Source organism: Cavia porcellus, unplaced genomic scaffold, assembly GCF_034190915.1.
Source record: "Cavia porcellus strain 051 isolate PalLab524CR breed Dunkin Hartley unplaced genomic scaffold, mCavPor4.1 scaffold_13, whole genome shotgun sequence".
NCBI lineage: Eukaryota > Metazoa > Chordata > Mammalia > Rodentia > Caviidae > Cavia > Cavia porcellus.
The window spans coordinates 52,279,988-52,301,522 of NW_026947496.1; the positions used below are offsets into that span (position 1 = coordinate 52,279,988).

At 42.0% G+C, this 21,535-nt stretch overlaps 1 protein-coding gene and 1 long non-coding RNA gene across 7 annotated transcripts in view; one reads left to right on the top strand and one right to left on the bottom strand.

The window, feature by feature from the left end:
• Frmd4b (FERM domain containing 4B) overlaps positions 1–21,535 on the bottom strand; it is a 334,677-nt gene that overhangs the window by 124,163 nt on the left and 188,979 nt on the right. For 4 of the 6 annotated variants that reach the window (XM_063260238.1, XM_063260235.1, XM_063260237.1 and 1 more), the window contains one exon: positions 1,673–1,738. In XM_063260238.1, coding sequence (XP_063116308.1) covers positions 1,673–1,738 — 66 coding nt within the window. Of the gene's footprint in view, positions 1–1,672; positions 1,739–10,424; positions 10,751–14,718; positions 15,354–21,535 lie in introns of those variants that run through there. The other 2 variants (XM_023566522.2, XM_013156388.3) reach the window with 2 other exon arrangements.
• LOC106028454 (uncharacterized) lies at positions 10,778–13,638 on the top strand. Its single transcript, XR_001202073.2, has 3 exons — positions 10,778–11,125; positions 12,700–12,753; positions 13,355–13,638. It is a non-coding gene; the product is annotated as an uncharacterized LOC106028454 (long non-coding RNA).

The following is a 21,535-nucleotide window of genomic DNA, read 5'->3' on the forward strand; positions in this document are numbered from 1 at the left end:
CTATGAACTTTAAGCTGGCCTTGAATTCACTATCTAGCCCAAGCTGGCCTCAAATTCACAGTGATCCTCTTGCCTCAGTCTCCCAAAGTCGATGTAACTTAAAGCAGCCATGGCTTGCCTGTTTGTTTTTAAATACCTGCCCCATTTGTTAAGTAGGGTCAGACGCAATAGAAGGTTCTTTTCTTAGAGTTATGGGAAAGAACAGAGATGGGACCAGGAATATCAGTGAGATATTTTCTCCTTCATGGATTTGCAATTCACTTGAATATCTTACTTTTTTCCCTCTAAGGCAACAGTAAGCTTACTAATATGTTGGTGTTTGGAAAAAAAATTTTTTCAGTATGATGCTGGTGACCAAGTTGTGAAATTAATAATTAAACACTTTATTTCTAGTTCCCTGCAATATTATAAATGGTTATAGATGTAATTTCACCTGGTGGTGGCCAATTAAAGAGGCTCAAAACTTACGAGGTTCAAAACTTAAGGGTGCAGGGCCACAGGCAAGACTAACAACAGTAACAAGTGTGGCTACCATTCATCATCCTGAGCTTATATGCTTTCACTTACAATAATAAGCTCATGAGATGGGGCTTTTTTTTCCACCCCCATCTTATAAATAAGCCAACCAAGCCAAAGAGGTTGGTGTCTCACTTGACTTTGCAGTGTTTTGCTCAGTGTTTTGAACCTGCTTCTGCCTCATTCTGAAGCCAATGGAGTCCAGGACTCTATTTCTCTCTGTGGATGGAGCCACTGTGCCCAGTCTGCTCAGCATCAGTAGCGGTGTGTACCAAGCAGGGGGATCTAACCTATGAGTTTGGGGTGAGCTCTGCACCTGGCAGAGGATGTAAGAATCTGCCAGCATGTGCAGGGGGAGGCTGATGCTGGCTTTGAAGGAACTAGGGAAGGAACGGGTCTCTGCAGGAGGGAATCAGGACAGATTCCTCTCAACTCTAAGCCACGGGACAGCATGATCATGATGAAGGTGAGGGCTCTTCTGCTGGAGAAGAAAAGATGGGGCATGACTTAAAGGAAAGTAGGAAGGAAAAAAGGAAGGGGAGGGATAGTGAAAGGGAGAAAGGAAAGGGAAGAAAGGAGAGGAGAAAAGGCAGAAGTGCAGACTAAAACTTGTACTCTGGAGAAACTGCAGTCAGCTGTACTGTTTTCATTCTAATTGAAGTCCATGCAGAGTGGGCTGGGGACACGCCTCAGAGGGACAAGAGTGCAGAGTGGCCAGAGGAAAGAAGTCTGGCCTGCTGAGGCACAGTCTGTCTGCAAGGTCTTCCATAAGCTCATAGGATTTTGGTCCAGAATGCTGGGCAAGCAGACAGAAAACACTAAAAACTGAAATATCATCACTCATAGAGCATCATCTACTTAACCCTAATTCTGTGGTCACAGCTGTCTGAACCTCTGGACACAGCTGGTGAAACTGGTGTCTCACTCACACAAGGCCACATGGCTGGAAAGTGACAGAAGGCAGGAACCACCGCACACCAACTCTTCTGCATAGGCACTGTGCCCTCAACTGACCAACAAGAGAGTCACAGTTCAGTCACTCGCTCAGGGTCACACAGCCCAGAAATGCTCAAGCTGAGATGAACCCGTATCTCCAAATGTGCATGTGCAGGCTACAGCAGCCTGCAGGGACTCAGAGGAGGTGGGCGACACCTACCTGAACCAGCAGCTCCAGTCTCCTGTCATCCAGGAGGTGCACCTGGCAGTGCCTGCCTTCTGTCATCTGTGGGGACAAGACAGTACAAGTGTCAGAGCTAGTATTGGTCACACATCTATCAACTCACTTTATCATTTAATTTGTAGGGGATGTGCTCAGCCTGAAGTAGCTTCAGCTCAGCTGAGCTCATCAACATGCTAGGCTAGCAGCAGTCTTGCTATGGAGTTCAGGCTGGCCTTGAACTCTCAGTGAGCCTCCTACCTCAGCCTCCCAAATTCTGGGATTACAGGCATGCACCAACAAGTCCTGCTAGACACAGATTTCTTTCTCTCTCTTTTTAAATAGTGGGAAATTTCACTGAAGAAAAGGAATGGGGAAAAGGAACAGCTCCTGAGAGACAGGCAGGGTCCAGAGTGGGTTTCCTTCCCCCTTGTTTTTTGGTTTGTTTTTGTTTATTTGAGACACAGTCTTACTAGGTAGCGCAGGCTGGGCTTGAACTTGCTTACGTAGACCAGGATACCTCAAAATAAAAGATTTCTTATGGAACATTAACATGGGATTAAAAGACAAAAGAATGAAAGGCAAAGGTCACTCTGTATTGAAAAATAATGCCCATTCAGTATACCATAGTCCTAAATACATACAAAATTACACTATGTAAAGTAGGTCTCCTTCCCAAAAGAAAGTATTTTTCAACTGGAAATACCTTTAATTGTGGGTGTGCTTGCATAAATGTGATGCACTCATAAGAAGAAAAATATTACGTAAAGTTAAAATGGAGCATTTTACTTTTCAGAAAGTTTGTTGTTTTTTTTTTAGGCATCACCTGATGTGCTGATTAACCGAGTCAACTCAACCAAGATCCCTTGGAAAAGTGACTGGACCATGCAGGTTGTAACATCATTTGTGGGCATGTGCCCAGTGAGTTCACATCCAAATGGGCTATTATAAGAGGGGGCCTGGCTGGCGGAAGTGGGGCATGAAGGCTGTGACCCTGGGGACCTCTGTCTGGTTCTGAACCCCATCCTCTCTGGTCCTTCCAACCTGCTTTGCTCCCCGGTCACCATGAGTTGAACAGCTTTTCTCCACCGTGTCCTTCATAACAATGATTCTTCCTTGGAGCCAGCTGACCACGGAGGGAACCTTTGAAACCATGAGCCAAAGCAAACCTTTTCTACTTGGAACTGTATCAAGTATTTGTTCCAGCAATGGGAAAACTAACCAGTACATCAGCTACAGTTAAGAGCAGTTCAGACACATACTTAAGAACAGTTTGATGTATAAATTTTCAACGATATGTTAATTTTATCCCTTAAAATTTTAATATTCTTTAAAATATTTAAACAATACACTGAATGTAAAGATGGCATCCCCCTCCTATTGATTAACTCAATGGTCCAAACCATTTTATCTGCAAAAATCACTACCTTGGTGGTTTGAGAATCCTTACAGACTATATATAATTTTTTCAGATATGCATTTATGGATTATACAACACATATACATACAGCACACACGTACAGAAAGTATATCAGTATACATATACATTTTTACAGTATTTAAGATTGAATCCAGCATCTTTGCACTGAGTTCAGCTAGTCCAAGGTCTCACTAAGTGACTGAGTTGCCTGGGCTGAGCTCCAACTTGTGATCCTCTTGCCTCAGCCTCCTATAGTGCTGAGATTACAGGTGTGTACCATCATGCTGAGCTTTAAAAATACATATTTGACATTAAATTTTTTAATATATTGGATATTTGTATGTATAGCATTTTATGTATATAACCATTTGAAAATGTAATACATATGTATGTGTGTCTGCACACATTTAATATCTATAAAATTTCTTTTTTGATTCGAGGTGAATTATGCTGCACTCACTGTTCTGTCTCCTATGTTTTTACTCCAGTATTTCTTGGTGATCTCCCTACAGTCAGCGCAGAGAGACAGACTTCCTTCTTTTTCAAAGGTTCCATAGCATCAGACCATCACGTAGGTGTATAATAAAGTAATGAGTCCCTGCTGAGTTGCCCCGTTTTGCTGGTACGAGAAATGTCACAGTGAACTGTGCACATCTAGCTTCATCCACAGGTGTGAACTGCTGCGTGACATTTGAAGAAGGGAGCCGGGGCAGTGTTTTGTATCGAATTCAAGCACGTATGAGCTCAAGTTAAAAAGAAAAGCTAGGTGCTGTGCATGTGCCTGTAATCCAGCTGCTCAAGAAGCTGAGACAGGAGGATCACTTGAGTCCAGGAGTGTAAGCCAGCTTAGGCAATACAGTGAAATCACTCCATTTGAGAAAAAAAAGGAAGGAAAGAAGGAAGATGGAGAGAGAAGAAGAAGAAGAGGAGGAGGAGGAGAAAGAGGAGAAGGAAGAAGAGGAGGAAGGAGAAGGAGACAAAGAAGAAATTTAAAAAGGGTCAACTGAGCACTGACTGTGTACTCAGCATGGCTCTAAGTATTTTTTGAATATTATCTCTGAGTGGCTCAGCTACCTTCTAGAATTGGTATCATTATTCCCATTTAACTGATAAGGAAATGGAGGATGAGTACAGTATCTTGTTTTCAATGTAAAAAACAGTACTTTTTTTGCACTTGCATGTTTGATTGAACTCTGTTCTGAACCTCAGTCTAGCTCAGCTGGTTATGCCTCTGTACTATTACGAAGGTACGGCCCATGAGAATTGCTGAAGTAGTGCTAAGTAATTGGGCAAGTTTACTTTGTCCCACGGCCACAGATTATTTCCTTAACTCTGCAATGGCAAGGTCAAATACACACCTTGAGTAGCAAAGGGAAATGAATGAAATTTTGGAAGTTCTAGGAACTGAGCTAGTCAATTTACATATATTATTTAATGATTATAATCATTAAAGCTCCATTTGTTTTTTTATTTTATAGTAACTTTACTTAATCTGAACACACACACACACACACATGGAGCTTAATATTTTAAAAAGTTCCAAAATTCAAACCATTTTGAGTACTGACATAACACCTCAGGTTGAAAATTTCCCATCTGATCTCCTTTTTTTTTTTCAGATCAGAACAATGTAAGCAACACAGCATTTTACCATAAGACAACCCATAATTAACAGTAACTACCATAATGTCTCTTTCTTTGAAATAGTTGAGCATAACTTCATATACGTTAGTATCAAACATAACAAAACAGTATAAAACCATTCAAGAGAATGAAAGCATTACAGGCTTTCAGAACCAAATAACAGAGAATGAACAATGGCTACTATATTATCTCATTTTCCATAGAAAATTTGTTTATACTATCACACATAATAATGTCCAATAAGATATAACATGATAGAACCAAAGGAAACAGAAGAACAAAAGCATGGTAGGACTTCAGAGTAAGATGATATTAAATCAGCACTGGCTATTCTAATGTCTTGTTTTCTTCAAAATAGCTGTTCATACTATCAGAGATAATAAAATCAAACAAACCAGGGTAAAACCATTCCAGCTAATGAATGAAAACATTATAAGGCTTCAAAGCAATGTAATGGAAAATCATGATTATCATAAACTCTTATGTACTGTTACCATTACTTACATTAGGGAGACTATATGGGATTTATACATGTGAGTTTGATTTATTTCACTTATGAGTACGGTCTTAAGTTGCATCCATTTATTTATAAATATATCAATGTGATCATTCTTTATAGCTGAGTAGTACTCCATTGTATAAAAATACCACAACTTTTTTGTCTATTCCTCAGTTGATGGGCACTTAGGTTATTTCCAAGATCTGGCTATTACAAACTATGCTGCTGTAAACATGGGTGCACATCATATATCACTGTGGTATGATGTTTTCAGTTCTTCTGGGAATATGCCTAGAAGTGGAATAGCTAGGTTGAATAGGACTTCCAATCCCAGCTTTTTGAGGAATCTCCAGACTTATCTCCACAGTGGTTGCACCAGCCTACAGTCCCACCAACAGTGCAGGAGTGTTTCTTTTTCCCCACAGCCTCTCCAGCATTTGTTGTTGGTAGTTTTCTTGAACCTGGCCACTCTTTCTGGAGTGAGATGGAATCTCAGTGTTGTTTTTAATTTGCATTTCTCTAATGACCAATGACGATGAACCTTTTTTCATGTATTTATTTTCCATTTGTATTTTTTCATCTGAGAACTGTGTATTCATCTCAGATGCCCATTTTTGGATTGGGTCTTTGAATTTTGGGGGTCTGATTTTTTTTAATCCTTTATATGTTTTAGATAGAAGTCCTCTGTCTGAGGGACAGTTCACTAAGACTTTTTTTCCAAGTTTGTGGGTTTTCTTTTCACTGTGCTGGAGATTTCTTTTGACATGCAGAAACTTTTTAATAAGATGTGATCCCAGCTATTGATTCTGGGAAGTATTTCCCATGTGGTTTGATTCCTGTTCATGAATTCTCTACCTACTAAAGCTTTATTTAAAAAAATCAATGACAGAAAAATATTCTCATTTTACAGATTAATAAATCAAAATACGTATTTCAGTATTATCTATTCAAAGTTACCTGGGAAAGAAAAAATTCAAGTCAAACTTGAATAAGGAAACTGGAGGTATTGTTCACTGATCAAAGGTTAATGTGAGACCCTGGGCTGAATTCCCAGCACTACAAGAAAGAAAAGAAAACATAAAGGAAAAAAGCCTTCCTTCTGCTGGGCATGGTGGCTCAAATCTATAATTTCAGCATTTGGGAAGCTGAGGCAGGAAGATCACCATGAGTTGGAGGCCAGCCTGGGCTACACAGTGAGTTGAATGCCAGGCTGTAATACATGGTAAGACCCTATTTCACTGCCTCCCCCAAAGAAGCCACCTTTTCTTCCAATTATCTACATTATAGGAGGGAAAGATAGGTAAGTAAATGTGCCAGCTTATATTGTTCTACTTCTTTTATAAAACCACCTACAAAAGTTAACTCCAAGTGCATACCTTACAGAAAAATATAATAAAACCGGAACAATTTAAAAATATGAATCCACTAAAGACAGTGCAATAATTCAAGCCACTCTGTTGTCCCATAATCCAAATAAATTTATTGTTTGACTTCAACAGTCATGTTTTTTTGCATTTATTTTTTCTTTTGGATCTCCCTCCAAGTAATTAATATCCTTTTTGTCAACATAATTTTATTATAACCTACTAAGCAATAAATATCTTTACTGATGTATCTAATCACCTTATTACAAACAAAGGCAATGGTGACTATGTTTCTACAATTTGATCTGTCCTTTGGCTTCTACTGATTGGACCAAGACTAGACACCTGACTGAAGCTGGCCAATCAGAATTTTAGTCAGAGAATCTGGAATTGAATCTGTCAGGATGAAAACCTATGGGGTATCCTTTGGGTGCTATGTGTGGGGAAAATTCTGCAGAAAGAATGAGACACACAAGTGTCTCAAGTAAGTAGCTAGAAGGAGGCATGAAAAATCAAGTGGGCTGTGAAGAAAAGTTGAAGAATTATTGTCAGGATTCCTAATGTCTTCATAGTCACTTTCATTCTTTCTACCAGCCTGGTCAAATTGTCTTTGAGTTTGATGAGACAGTTGAATTCCTAGAACAATCCATTTGTTTCTCTCTTAATCTAAACTGAGTTGGATTCCACTTTTTGCAAGCAAGAGCATCTTTTATAAGATACAGGTTTCTATACCCAAACGGAAGCAAAATCCTTCCAACAGACAGACTGCCCAAATGATGTCACTTGTCAAGGAGCGCTGTCTACCTGTGAACACTGATATGACAACACAAATACCATGACAGGCGGACATCTGGGAAGGGCTGTGAACCAACATCTGCCTATAAGGTGTAATACAGAGCACAAGGCGCACCCTACAGAGGACAGATGGTCCCCAGCAATGGGCAGCAGTATGTCCATCTGGCTCAGGATTCACTGTACCCCTTCCTCTGTGTGAGGATGGTTCTCTGGAGGTCAGGAGCGAATCTGATTGTCACTAGTAATAGAAAGACCTGCCCCTTGTCACTTATTAAAAGTGGTAGATGTATACTGTTCATCAAAAATGCTTAGGAATAAATTTTAGTGATAATATAAGAAATCAGGAAACAATACCCAATAAAAGAGGTTCTTTTTTGTCGCTGCTCCCTCCCCTCCGGCCAGGGCCTTTGCATTGACCCATACCCCAGTCCTTTTCATTTTTTTATTTTGAGAAAGGGTCTGGCTAAACTGCTAAATTGCCTAGGTGGGGTTTCAATTTGCTAATCTCCTGCCTCAGCTTCCCACAGTGCTGGGATTATGGGTGTGTACTACCATGCCCAATTGGAGAGCTTCTTTTAACTAATGGTAAAGTCTGAAACACTGGGTTTGATTTTCTCCAGAGTGTGGCAGAGTAACTCCCTCTTTAGACCAGGAGTCTAGGCTCTGGTTCACCCAGGCACAGAACTGCCTGGATCTGACAGAGTGGTTGTTGGAGTGAGAAAACCCTAATTCAGTAAGTTCATGTGATACCAGAGAAGACACACAACCACACCAACAGATGCATGACTGTGCCACAGGCGAAGGGCATGGCACAGTGCTCATTAATCTGTAGACTCACTGTAAGTACCAGCAAATTGAGGCCTGAGAGGTGATATAACTTGCACAGGAGTTCTACGTCAATAAAGCTTTGGCTTGACATCATATTTTATCTCTTATTTGCTATGTTACCTTGCAGAATTTCTTAACCCCTCTGAGTCTCATAACAAAGTCTAACATATGGGCATGCTGGCTCATACCTGTAATCCCAGCTACTAAGGAGATGGAGGCATGAGGATGGTGAGTTCAAAGCCAGCCTGGTAAACTTAGTAAGGCTTTGTCTCAGAATAAAAAATATAAGGGCTGGAAAGACAACTCAGTGAAAAAAACCCAAAAACATAGCTCAGAGGTAGAGGGCTTGCCTAGCATGCAAAAGGTATTGATTCAACCCTCCAGTACTGCCACACACACACAGACACACACACACACACGCCTTTAAATGATATGCTAGGAATGAAATAAATCACTTTTGTGGTCCCTATTTGTGTAAAAGTTGACAAATGGTTAAGCCCTTCTGTAATTTGTACATGTTCCCAGTTTTTTTTAAAGAAGCTTTTAAATGAGAAGACTATCACTACGCCATTTTCAAGAAGACACAAGTGACAGTGAAAAATCTATTAACAAACACAACAGCAAAAACATTCCCCAGATTGAATGGAGGGGAAATGAAGACAAGCAATCACTGGTTTCTTTGTGTCTCCTTATGTATGCCTGGCACCGGCAAGGGCATTTTTTTTGTATTGGAATCAAACTCACATCCTCATGTTTGCCAGGCAGGTGCTGTGCTGCTAAGCTATATCGCCAGCCTGGCAAGGGCATTTTAATAAGACTGGTTCTGTCACTCATAGGACTTTCTAACATCCAGGTGTGAAACTTAGCCCTTTCACATCAGGACTCAGGGTGCTCCCCAAGGTAAGTATTCTCTTCACTCCAATATTATGGGATAAAGTGACATTAGATGATTAAATAACAGGATTCATTAATGGTGGAGCTAAACCCCAACCCCAGCCAGGTGCAGTGGTGCACGCTGGTAATCCCGACACTCTGGAGGCTGAGGCAGAACTGCCACAGGTTTGAGGCAAGCCTAGGCTATACAAGTGAGTTCAAGACCAGCCTGCATTACATATTCAGACCCTGCCTCAAAAAAAAAAAAAAACCAACACAAAGCCTCAGGTTGTAACGGCACAGAGATACACCTAGCAATGCTACAGCACACAGTGACAGATGGTAGGAAAGCCTTCCCATTTAAATATGTGCCTTTTTATGGCTGGAGAGGTCTTGCTGCTATTAGCTGCCTTTGCATGGGAAGGCTCGGGGTCCTGAGCTACATTAGCAGGTAGGAAAGGGAAAAGGAAGTATTATAAAGAGGCACAAAATTCACATCACTTCCAAAGAGAAATAATTTTACTAGAAATAGAATTGTGGAACTTAAAATAGAAAGAATCACAGACAGCATCTATTAACGGCCACTCATTTGAGATATGGGGCATTTAGGAACAGATGCAATCCAAGCCGCACAGCTAGTTTACACCAGCCCTGGGATGGGACTCAGCCGCGGCTCCCAGGCCAGGGTGCAAAGGACCCACACAATGTGCCCAACATCCTCCGCTAATAAATATCATCTTATTCAAACTTCTTTTCAACATGTCACTTTTAAATTTTTAATAGATTTAACAACAAAAACAAAAGAAAAAGAACCCCACCAAAGTAGTCATTTCTTATGTACTTTAGGCATGGCCCCCATCAACGCTGCATCTTCTAATTTCAACAACCAGGGTTTTACATTATGGGACCCGTACATAGAGCATTATGATTATCACTAAGTATGGAATCACATTTTTTTTCTTTTTTGGTATGGGGGATCAAACTCATGACTTTGCACTTGCCAGGCAGGTGACTGTGCTGCTGAGCTAAACTCCCAGCCCATGGGTAGAACTCCTTTTTTTTGGTACAGGGGATCGAACTCACAACTTTGTGCTTAAATTCCTGGCCCTCGAAATCATTTTTGAATCCTACCAGACTGGGGCGTATAATTTCAGAATTGACTTCTGATCCAAAGGCAGCTAATAACAGCGAGGCCTCTCCAGCAATAAAAACCACACACATATTTAAGAAATGGTCTCTCTGCATTCACCCCACCCGATACCCACTCTCCACCCCATCTGACCCTAGGGATTCAGAGGTTAGAAGTGCAGGTCAGATTGGAATTCCCACCTCAGTCTGTGGCTGCCCTGCGTTTGATCCCAGCTGATAAGAATCGTCCTCGACGGGCCAGGGTGGCTGGCTGGCTGGTGGCAAGGCTATGTCAGCTGGTCAGCGGTCAAATGAGGAAGATTTACAAGGAAGTGAAAGCCACTATGGCCTGACTTTTAGTTCCCAGAGCACCCAGCTGTAGCAGTTGGTAAGGAGGATTCAAATAAGTAGGAGAACACACCCCAGCCTTGCCTCTGCCCCAATCCCATGACTTAGGAGGTGAGAGAGGAGAGAGGGTTGGGAAGAAACTTAGAGTCATTTCCAGACAGGGTGGAACAAGACCATCCCTGAGAAATGGGTTCAGATGAAACAGCAGCAGGAACTAAGAACCCAAGAAAAGCCAACCCCCAGTCAACTTTAGCTTTGCTTTGGAACACAGAACTATGAAAGTCTGAGAAGGAAGCAAGATGTTTTTTGTCCCCCAGTCTCCTCCTAAAGCTTAGCACTAGAGGCGCTGCCTCATAAAAACGGCTCGTGCAGGCTTTCTGTGGAGTGGACCCTCCTTACCAAGATCTAAGTTCCATGTGTGTGTACAAAGCCAGCTTTCTAACCAGGGAGCTGCAGGACGATCTGACCACTGCATGCCAGGGAAGGCCGTCTTGAAAGCACAGTCACATCCCTTCATTGTTCTGCTTGGAATCATCTGCTCACTTCTGGAAAGTGTAAGTGTGCGGGGACGCTGACTCATTACTCTGATAAAAATCCAACCTCTCTGATTTCATTTCCAAGGGATGATCAAAATTTTTAAAAATGTATTATGTAAAAGACACCATACGTTATTAAACCCCTTCTTGCCACTTTCAGCGGCAGTTCTGGACGTCCTCTTTCCTGAGTGTCTTTATGAGATGTGATTAAAAAAATACAGTGAATGCAAAAACAGTGACTGTTTCTGCCAAGGGCCATCCAGTGGAAAGGCAGGCTCCCAAAAACATCACAACGTGTCCCCATCTATTTTCCTCATCATCTAGCACCGTGTGACTGTGTGACTTCTTGCTGTTTCTTCACTCATAATAACCATGAAAGGTGAAAGCTTTGAATGAATTCAGGACACGGAAACAGCCACAACAGTGTAATTAAAGACCCTCACGAAAGAAGGCTTCCAGAAGTGCTTCGGAAAGTGGCAAGAATGATGCAGGAAGTCTGTACAAAGGGAGGGAATGATTTCGAGTGTCAACAGTTTGAGTTTAAATAGTCATTATATTCTTTGATCATACTCCTTCTATCTCAGTTGTCCTGCCTCTAAAACAGCAGTCACACAAGCCTCCTCATCTTCCTCATGTTGAAGCCTGAAGCCAATTTGGGGGCTCTGCCTGTGCTGCTCCCCATCTGGAATGCCTAGCCCCAGATAGAGGCATGTTGCAGTCTTTTACTTTTTTTTCTGGTTTGAAATCATGTCACTATCTCAAGGGCTCTGTCCTTGTCCTCACATGAGGTAGACCTGGCATTTCCTGTCACAAATGCTTCTCTGTTTTCCTACAGAACTTACATATTTCTGTTTTAGTTACTTGTTTGTCTGCCAGTCTTGCACCATGAAGACACCATGTAAGCTCCATGGGACGGGAGGCCTTGATAAGCTTTCCTCCCCACTATAACCTGGGGCTTCATGGATGAGGAGAACAGAGGCTAAGATGTGTTCCAAGTAAAGGAAGTAACACCTACACTATTCAGAATCTAGACACAGTTCACACTGTAATACAGTCCCAAGTGACTTAAAAAGACAGCAGAATCTAAAGCAGAGGTGCTCCAAACAACTCCCAAGGCTTGGCCCAGAAAAACTTACACACAAGAATCAAGCTTTCCACCCAAAAACAAGGTGAGCTATTAAACTCCTCATCAGATGAGACATTCTGGAGGAACCAGAGACAGCGTGATGGATGTATCTAGGGCATCCTTACTCTGAGATCTATTGAGGGGATGAAGTTTTATATTTCACCCAAATGATGTCAATCCCAGTTGAACAGGGCTCTTTTATATCATCTCTGGGTGGTGACTGAGGATGAGCTATTGACACTCCCGTCCAGAGAATGGCCTGGGCTGACACAGATGTCTCCAGACAGTCAGCTGGGATTCTCCAGTTCTTGCAAGATGCTGCCTGCCCCCCAGTGTAACTGCCCAGATGGCTTTGAGTGCTCACTGCGCCTCACCTGAGAGCTAAGCAATTCCAACGTGCGGGCTCTTTTTTCCTTCTGCTCCCCCTCCCCCTGAGGTAGTAAGTGCATCTTTTTATATTTCACAGGTAGCAAAACTGAGGTGAAACCGGGTTAAGTTGTTCTGGATGTACTGCTACAAGGTAAGTTAGAATCTCAGGTTCCATTCATCGGACCAAAGTAACCTTCCTTACACTCTCTGCTCTTCACTAGAGGTGAAGGAAACAGAGACAAGTCCTTTCCTTTCCTTATGTGAGCCAACCCTATAAGATGGATTCTACGCCTGGTTTCATTTTGTGGATGAAAGAACTGAGGCTCAATTAAAGTGAATGTCTAACCTCACCCTACAAGATCACCGAGCTGGGGAGAGGCAGAGCTTGACGTAAATCAAGGCGCTCAACCCCACAATCCATGCTCTTCATGCTGTATCACACAACTTCTGGTACAGAGTATCTTCCGTCTAATGCCAAGACATCTTACATATTAAATCCCACCTAGTTTGGAAATGTGATAAAAATATGGCGAATGAATAATTTTTAAAAAAATTATTGCACTAAAAGATACACTGCCATCAGTCCCTTTAAATTATCCCCCCTCTGACAAGCACACTTTGAACACACTTATTTCATCATTCTTGCCATGTTCTGAAGCAGATTTGGACGACTTCTTTGATGAGTATCTTTATTTGTGCTGTTGTGGCTGTCTTGATGGCGTGAACTGATCCAAAGCATTTACCTTTCACAGTCATTTGGACCTGGGGCAAGAGCCAGAAGTTCCATGGTACCGACACGGTGCAAACCATGGATGGGAACACGCCGTGTCTTCGTAGGCCTGCCTTAGGGTTACACGGCATTGGCAGCAACATTCACTGCTCTTCATCACACCTTGTAGACACTTAAAAGAAGACTTCCAGAACTGTTTCAGAAAGTGGCAAGAAAACCAAGATGTGTACTCAAAGTAAGGGTGGGTATTTTGAGGGGGACTAACAGAAATGTGTTTTTCACTGTAATAAATGTTAATTCTAAATATTCGCTGTTTATTTTGATCACTCTCTAGCATCTTCATTGTAAACTATAATACCATTCAGGAAAAGCTCATCTAGATTCACCCAGGCCACATTGGGTTGGTTCTGGCCACTCTCTGGAACCACACCAAGAAGAGAATCAATGTTTTTGCTCTTGGACTAGAGGTTCCATTTGACCCAGCCAGTATCCTTCTGGTATCTTCCTGAAAGAATTGAAAACGTCATACATAGCAATATATGCACACCTATGTTTACAGTGGCACAGTTTGTAATAGCTAAATCTTGGAAACAGCCCAAATGCCAAACAAGTGGTGAATGAATAAAGAAGATGTGGGGTTTTTTGTACAGTGGATTACTATCCTGCCATGAAGAAAGGTACACTGGAGACATTTCTTGGAAGATGGATGCACTTTGAGACAGTGCTCTTTAAGTGAAACAAAGACCACACTATTTCCCTGGTATGAGAAACTGAAAGTGTAAGTAAGGACCAAAATGTACAATAGGTGTTGTGAAATAGGAAGCAAATGTTCAAATGGGGGACAGAGAGGGGAGGAGGAAAGGCAAGAAGAGAAAAGTAAAAAAAAAAAGAGAAAAGAAGGAAAACAGAAACAAAGCTCTTGTTGGGGAGGCAGGAAGGGTTGAGAGGAGGGTACAGGAATGGAGAAAAAACAAGCTATATGATAGGTTTGAATTTTCTATAATGAATGTAATCATTGTGTATATCTAAAACATACTGATAAAATCTGATTAGAAAAAAACAAAGAATGAAGGTTTTTGCAAGCACCAACTCCTGGCCATTTCCTGGCACTCCCTCAAGAAGCACAGGCAGCTCCTAGGATCAGTGCCTGTGCTTGCCAGTGGTTTCACTGAAAGCCAGGATGGAATTAAGCCCCACCCTTGGGCTGGCTCAGTCACATTTATGGGAACCCATGGAGTACAGGCAGTTACTTGTCAGTTACACAGCCTCTGGAGCCCGAGTCCATGCTAATCTGGGCTTATGCTGTAACCCAGTACATCAAGCAGTTCATTCAGTGGGGCAAGGCTCTGAGTCACGTGCTCGGTCAATCACTCGGCTAATACTTACTGCACGTTCTACGTGAAAGCAGGCTCTTGATACTAACGTAGATCAGCAGATGAGATGGATAGGCCCCTGTCTCCAGAGCTTGTTGCGGAGTCCCCAGCCTCAATGCTAGACACTTGGCAACTGGGCCATTCTTTGCTGCTCTGTACACTCTAGAGTCTTAAGCAGCCTCCCTGCTATTGACTAGATGCCAAGACACCACTGTGACACCAATAGATCTCCAAACATTGCTCCTCCAAATGTTTCCTGTGGGACAAAATCACTCCTTTTGAGAACAATTACTGAAGTTAAACTATGAACATGAAATACGATATTTTCAGATAACAGTATGGGCTCTGTACTGGCAATACAACCCAAGTTTGAGCAAATAACACTTTTCCTGACACAGAAAGCAGAGGAAATGAGGGTACTGCTGGAAAGAACTCTTACTGGTCCATGGCTCTTGACATGTGGCTCCCAGTAGATTGGAGCAAACCCTGTTTTGGGGACATCAGCATTCAGTTGCAAACTCCTTTCTGCCTGGCAGAAGTCAGAGGAAAGTGGAAAAGAAAGGCTGCCTAGATACTGCAGAGTCATTTCCAGAGCTCTGCTATCACCTGGCCAGCAATTCCAGCCAGCTTCAAGCAGACATGCCCTTGGAGGGCGTCTGGCAGAAGAGTAGCCCTTATGGACTGTAGCCTGATCTCATAAGGTTGGTGAAAAGGGAAACCTGGTTTAGAGAAGAGAGACACAAACCACTTATGTTTGGAGCTGAAGGTCATGAGGACACATCATGGGCGGTACCCAGGATTTAGAAACAGGAGTCTTGGGTTTGTATCCCAACTCTGCCATTTATATATGAGAATACGACCTGAACATCATGGTGTCTTTCTGAATTTGAAAATGGGAAGAATCAGAATTGATCTCATTTAACTTTTAAAACTTCCTTTGATCTGGGAATTGAACTCAGGGCCTTGTGCATGTTAAGCACACACTGTCCCCAAAGCACACCTCCAACCCCTCTCAGGTAGCTTTGTCTCTTGTATTAAACTGGGTTGAACCTAAAATCTACCTTAAAGGCACCAATGAAAACCGTATCACCAGTACTACCCTAGTTACTGTACATAGCTCGGGGGTTAGGGTCTGCTCTAAATGCCTGACATATGTTACCCTCTTCACCCTTATCCTTATGCAATGTGTTCTATTGATACTGCAGACGATTTGCAAGCTGTTGAGTATGATTCTGTTTACCACAAATAGTTAAGTTGATTAAATGATTACTTTTCCTATGAGAAAGTTTCTTCTAGATTATTAAAATGCCAGGCTCTCTGTCACATTTAAGTTGAAAATCATCCTACCAATTAAATCCTAGCGATAACAGCCAGGGTTTAATTCCATCCCAAATTCCCAGTGTTAATCAACAGACTAACTCAGAGCCACCCCGCAGACGTGCCCACCCATGTGCCTTAAGTCGGGGAATGGAGACAACACACACTTGCTACCTGTCTGATCAGGGTCAGGTGTGGCTTGGCCCAGGCCACCTTTGTTGTCACCAACACCCAATGAACATGAATATGTGCAGATAGCTTCATCTATGTTTTCTGCATCTGACAGGCAATCCAGTTGAGCTAAGCACAACAAGGGACTCACTGGGCATCAGGAGAGGTAAAAAGCAGGGATATAACTTCCGGGAAGGGATGGCAGTTACAACCAGGGTTCTCTTTAAAAATATTCTAACTGTACCTTCCCTATTATCAACTCATAACGGGCACTAATGGGAGACTGTCAAATGTGTATTTTTATAAAACCATGCAGAATGTTTTTACTGTTTCTTCTACAGGAAAAAAAAATCCTCTTTACTGAAAACCAGTTGTTAGCCTGTATTTTTAGACAGCATGGTACAGTATCAGTGAGTCTAAAAACAAAACCCAAAAAAGGTACAAACACAGAGGTACAAATAGTGTAAACAGGAAAAGTCCCAGAAGTGTAACCAAGAAAAGCTGAGATGTGTGTGTGTGTGTGTGTGTGTGTGTGTGTGTGCACGCGCGTGCTCACATTTAGAAAGGAGAGGTTTTCACTTTTATCTGCAGCTCAGGTTAATGAGAAATGAAGTTCTTTGGTCAATTTGGAGAAAGTGGAAATTTTGGCTTCGATGATTATGTAAGTGGCAGACACCCTGTGGTCTGGAAATTTTTTGCTTTGCCAACTGGCTGTTTTCTCTATTCCTATGAAAAACAGCCTATAAGAAGGAACAGAAGTACTGCATCTTTCAAAAATTTAAAAGTAAAGACAAGGGAAAATCAGGGAAGGAAGTTCTAAAATGCAGTAGTCATAATTTAAAGTTATTCTGGGTCCTATTTACCAACTCTATGACACATTTGGAAATTCTGACTATATGCCACCACAAATTGCATATGCTGCTCTGAAAATTGCAAAGTTAACAACCTCAATCAGAAATTTTACACTAATTTTACACTATCAATTACCTGATCAATTTTACACTAATTTTGGAGGACACAATTATTGTTGGAGTTTTCATGTTACTGTTCCCCATCAATCCTTTTTGAATCTGTGATTTATGCTTTATAAATCTCTGTTCTTTGTAATCTACATGAAAGTAGAGCCTAAAAATTATGTAGGAAATTTATAGCTAATAAAATGGGTTGTTTTAGTTCCAGAGTCCTATCCTGCAACTGGTTGATAGAAATGTACTATGTAAGAAGGGGATTTAGAAAAGTGTTACTAAATTGTGAAAATATAAAAACATACTTGGAATATATGGAAAAATTCTTTTTGGAGGCACTTGGGAGGGAATCCAGAGCCTTGAACATGCTAGGTAAGTACTCCATCATGAGCTACACTCACAACTGCGAAAATACTTTTTTTTTTTTTTTTTTTTTGAGATAAGCTCTCACTAAGTTATCTAGGTTAAGCTTGAACTCCCAATCTTCAAGCCTCAGCCTTTCAAGTAGCTGGGATTACAGATATGAGTCACCATGCAGTTTCCAGAAAAATCTTTAAAAAAATTAATGCATGTTCTCATTACATGATGATTACATGCTTTGTGGGGAGCTGGTACTGTTATGGCTTGTGTCTAGGTGTCTCCCCAAAACCTCATGCAGTCATGGGTGGCACTTTTCAGAGGTGGCTGGATCTAGAATGTGTGATGCTGAGATTAAAAGTGTGATGCTGGGATCAAGGGTGTGTGATTACTGAATTAGTGCCCTGGTTGGTTTGGTATAGTTCTGGGAATGGTAAGGCCCACACCGGGTGTGAGTGCTACCCTCCCTAAGAGACGGGGCTACAGTGGTCGCTTGTTGCTTCTTACTTTGCTGTTTTGCTTTCTTCCACCTACTGTGAACTGTTTGTCCTCTTTAATGCCCCCCTGCCATGCCCCCCAGCCTTGAAACCAGTCAGTTATGGACTGAAACCTCTATAAATTGAGCTAAATAAACTTCTCCTTCTTTAACTCTGGGTGTGGGATATTTTGTCTCAGCAACAAGAAAAGTGACTAAGACAGGCACACATACTTATTGCATCTTAATCCTTTTTACTTCCCTTTCTCTCTCCTCTTTTCCCTTTCCACCCAATCCTAGGTCCTCTTCCCATCTGCAAACGGTCTACCTTGTTGTTTCCCACTGTTTGTCTTTCATTTTGTTCTTTAAGCTATTTATACTGTAGGCTTTTCATATACGAAAAACCGTGTGATATTTAACTTTCCATGTCTGATTTATTTTGCTTAGCCTTAAGGTCCTTCCAGAAAATTCTTGATGTCTAGGACTTCTTGTACCACTGCAAGTAAAACATTCCCTCTCAACTTGGAGGCCCATAACATTAGTCATGACACTCCTTGTTGCTCCTGCAGGCTGAGTTGCAGAAAGTTAGGCATAGCTGATATTTAAATCAAAGTACATGTATGCACTCACAGGAAAATACATGCATTAAAGCAAGAGAGCTAACTCTCCCCTTTCCCATCATCTACTCTCTCTCTACTATTATCTTCCTTTTTGATCATATTCATACCTGCTGAGTGGACATGAAAGCCACATAACCTAATGCGGTGATACTGCTCACCTTCACCTAACTGGTGAAGGTGAAAAGATTTAAACTAAGTAAAATTGGCACATGCTATCGGTCAGCACCCTTGCCCCAGAAAGCTGACAGTGAAACACCTGCTAGTGTCTCACTGGCAAAGTTGAAGGGCAGGAGGATGTCTGGGGAAAGTGTGATGTTTGGAGCATCCAGGTGCCAAGGTCACAGGCAGACCATGAGAAAAAGATGAAAACACAGTCCTCAGCACTGGACTGTGTTTATAGCCTGGTTTTCTTAACTTTGGTAGGGCTTACTTTAGTCCATTATTAAAATTAGAATGTGTGCTTATGTATGTCAGGAATGGAGCTTGGAAAAAATAAATCAACGCAACAATGGAGTGGATCATTATCCTTTATCACTGTACTTATAGTATATCCTCAGACCAGGTTCTCCTGACCCAAGACATCAACTCTCATATCAAATGCTGCGCCATCTGCTTTTCATATATATATGAAACTTAGCACCCTGGAAACTTAGCAACTTAGTGAGACCCTGTCTCAAAATAAAAATTCAAATTAAAAATGGGAGCTGGGGATGTAGCTCAGTGCAAAGGCCCTGAATTCAGCCCCTAGCGCCACACAGACAAATGCACAGATTCAAAATATACATTGTGATGCTGGATTCCTTTGCCACTGAATTGCCAGATTCACCAGCTGTATTGCTGCTATCCTTTTTCAATCTTTTTCCTGCTCACAAAAGCTGCTGTGACCTTAAAGCCTCCGTGAAACTGTTTACAGCTTTTTCATTCACAAGCAGAAATGATCAAGCTGTGTTCTGCTCTGTCGGCAAGTTTCTCCCCACTTTGGTTCCTGCTCTTTTCTACTCTCAGTTCCGTTCTGCCCCCACCAGAAGGGACATGTGAGAGGAAATCTCACCCAGCACTGGGCTGTATCCAGGGAACCAAATGTTTTCCCCCGTGGCCTGCCTCAGCGCTGTGTCTGACATTCGCCTCTATGGCGCAGTGTTTTGGAAAGGACGGGGAAAGCGAGAAAGTGTTGATGCTCTGCTAAGAGTGGCCTGGACAGTGGGATCATGCAAACTGCCCAGGAGGTCACTGGATTCCAGAATTTCATCACATAACCTACTAAGCTGGGGCTGGTTGCTCAGCTCTCCAGTGTCAGGTCAGCACGATGTTTGACCCTGGCCCTATCTCAAATAGTTGGTGCTTTTGGTCAAATCATTTACCTCTCAAAGTAGCTGCAGTAAAATGGGGATAATTCTGTGTAGTGCATTATGAGCAATCTGAAACAGCAGCTATTATTATTCTTTTGAAGTATAGGGTATTTGTTAAGAAGCTTGGGAAGGTCAAACCACAGGACTGGGTGGTCTCCGTGACCTGTGCGGCCTTGTGCAAGAGTCACATAAAATAATTTTATCAAGGCTTCATTGGAGCTTTGACAATATTATTACTAATATATTTTCATTAGCTAAAAACTAAGCTATTGCTACAGACTCCTCTAGGGTGGACACTGTCCAAGGCTGTGTCTGAGCGCTACTGGGTAGGAGGTGAGCCGTTCTACTCTGTTCTTGAACCCTGCAGAAGAGAAAGACGGAGTAACACAGCCACATTTAAACTTGATCTGGGTGCCCCACTGTCACCTCGTTTGCCTGGGGAACCTAAACTTTCAAGTGACTTCTACCTCTATTTCCTCTTTTGATCTTTACAACAGGTTATTCTCCCATTTTTCAAGTGTGGCCACTGAGGGCTGTAAGGTCACACAGTTACACAGAGCAGAGACTTCCAGCGGGGAGGCTCCCTCAGTATGCACGCCCAGATGGTCTCCTAGTGCTTCCAGGAGTATTCACTAAACAGTAAAGTCGAAACACACTGTAATGCATGAGGTGCGATCAAATATATAGTGCATTAAATTAAATTATTACAGAGAAAGACACATCGCCATCAGTCCCTCTCAAATCCTCTCCCTTGCTTCAGCTACACTTATCCCGCTGTTATTGTCATCTTCTGAAGCAGTTCTGAAAGTTCATTTGTGTCTTGACAAGGTGTGGTCAAAACTATGGTGAATGCTGCTGCTGAGTGCCAGGCAGACTGATAAAAATAAATAAATTACCATGTGTCCTCCTCCACCTTATTCACCATATCAACACCGTACAACTTGTGGCTCTTCTTCAAAGAGAAAATGACACGCAGGGTAAAGGTTTTAAAGCAGTTCAGGACACAGAGGCAGCCAAGACACAACTAGAGATACTCACAAAGTAAGACTTGCAGAACTGCTTCAGAAAGTGGCAAGAACCATGTGCTAAGTGTGTTCAAAGGGAGGGACAGTGTTTTGAGGGGAATTCATGGCAATGGGTCTTTTTCTACAATCAAACAGATTTAATCATTCACCATATTTTTCGATCTCACCTCACAAGCCAGCTTCTAGGCACGAAGCTTCCTTTGGTGCCTGCTACAGTGGGAAGGCTTCTGCCCCGGGAAGTGGAGATTATAACGTGAATGCAGTTCTTCTGACCTGGGGCGCTCTGGGGGAGGTGCAGACTCCATCTTAAGGGTCTGGTGGCCTCAGTGGCTCAGCGTGCCAGCCCCCAAAACTGTTATTACTCTGAAGTCAATGAAAATAAATGCATTTTAAAAAAAACTGCAGAATTTTACAACAGTCCTAAAAGAAAAAACAAAACAAAACACTCTGATTTCCTGGCTTGGGAACTGTTGTTCTAAGGACTGTCACTCCTTTAAAGTCCTGGAGGGTTTAATGCACTGGAGCAAGGAAGATGCTTATCACAGAAGTGA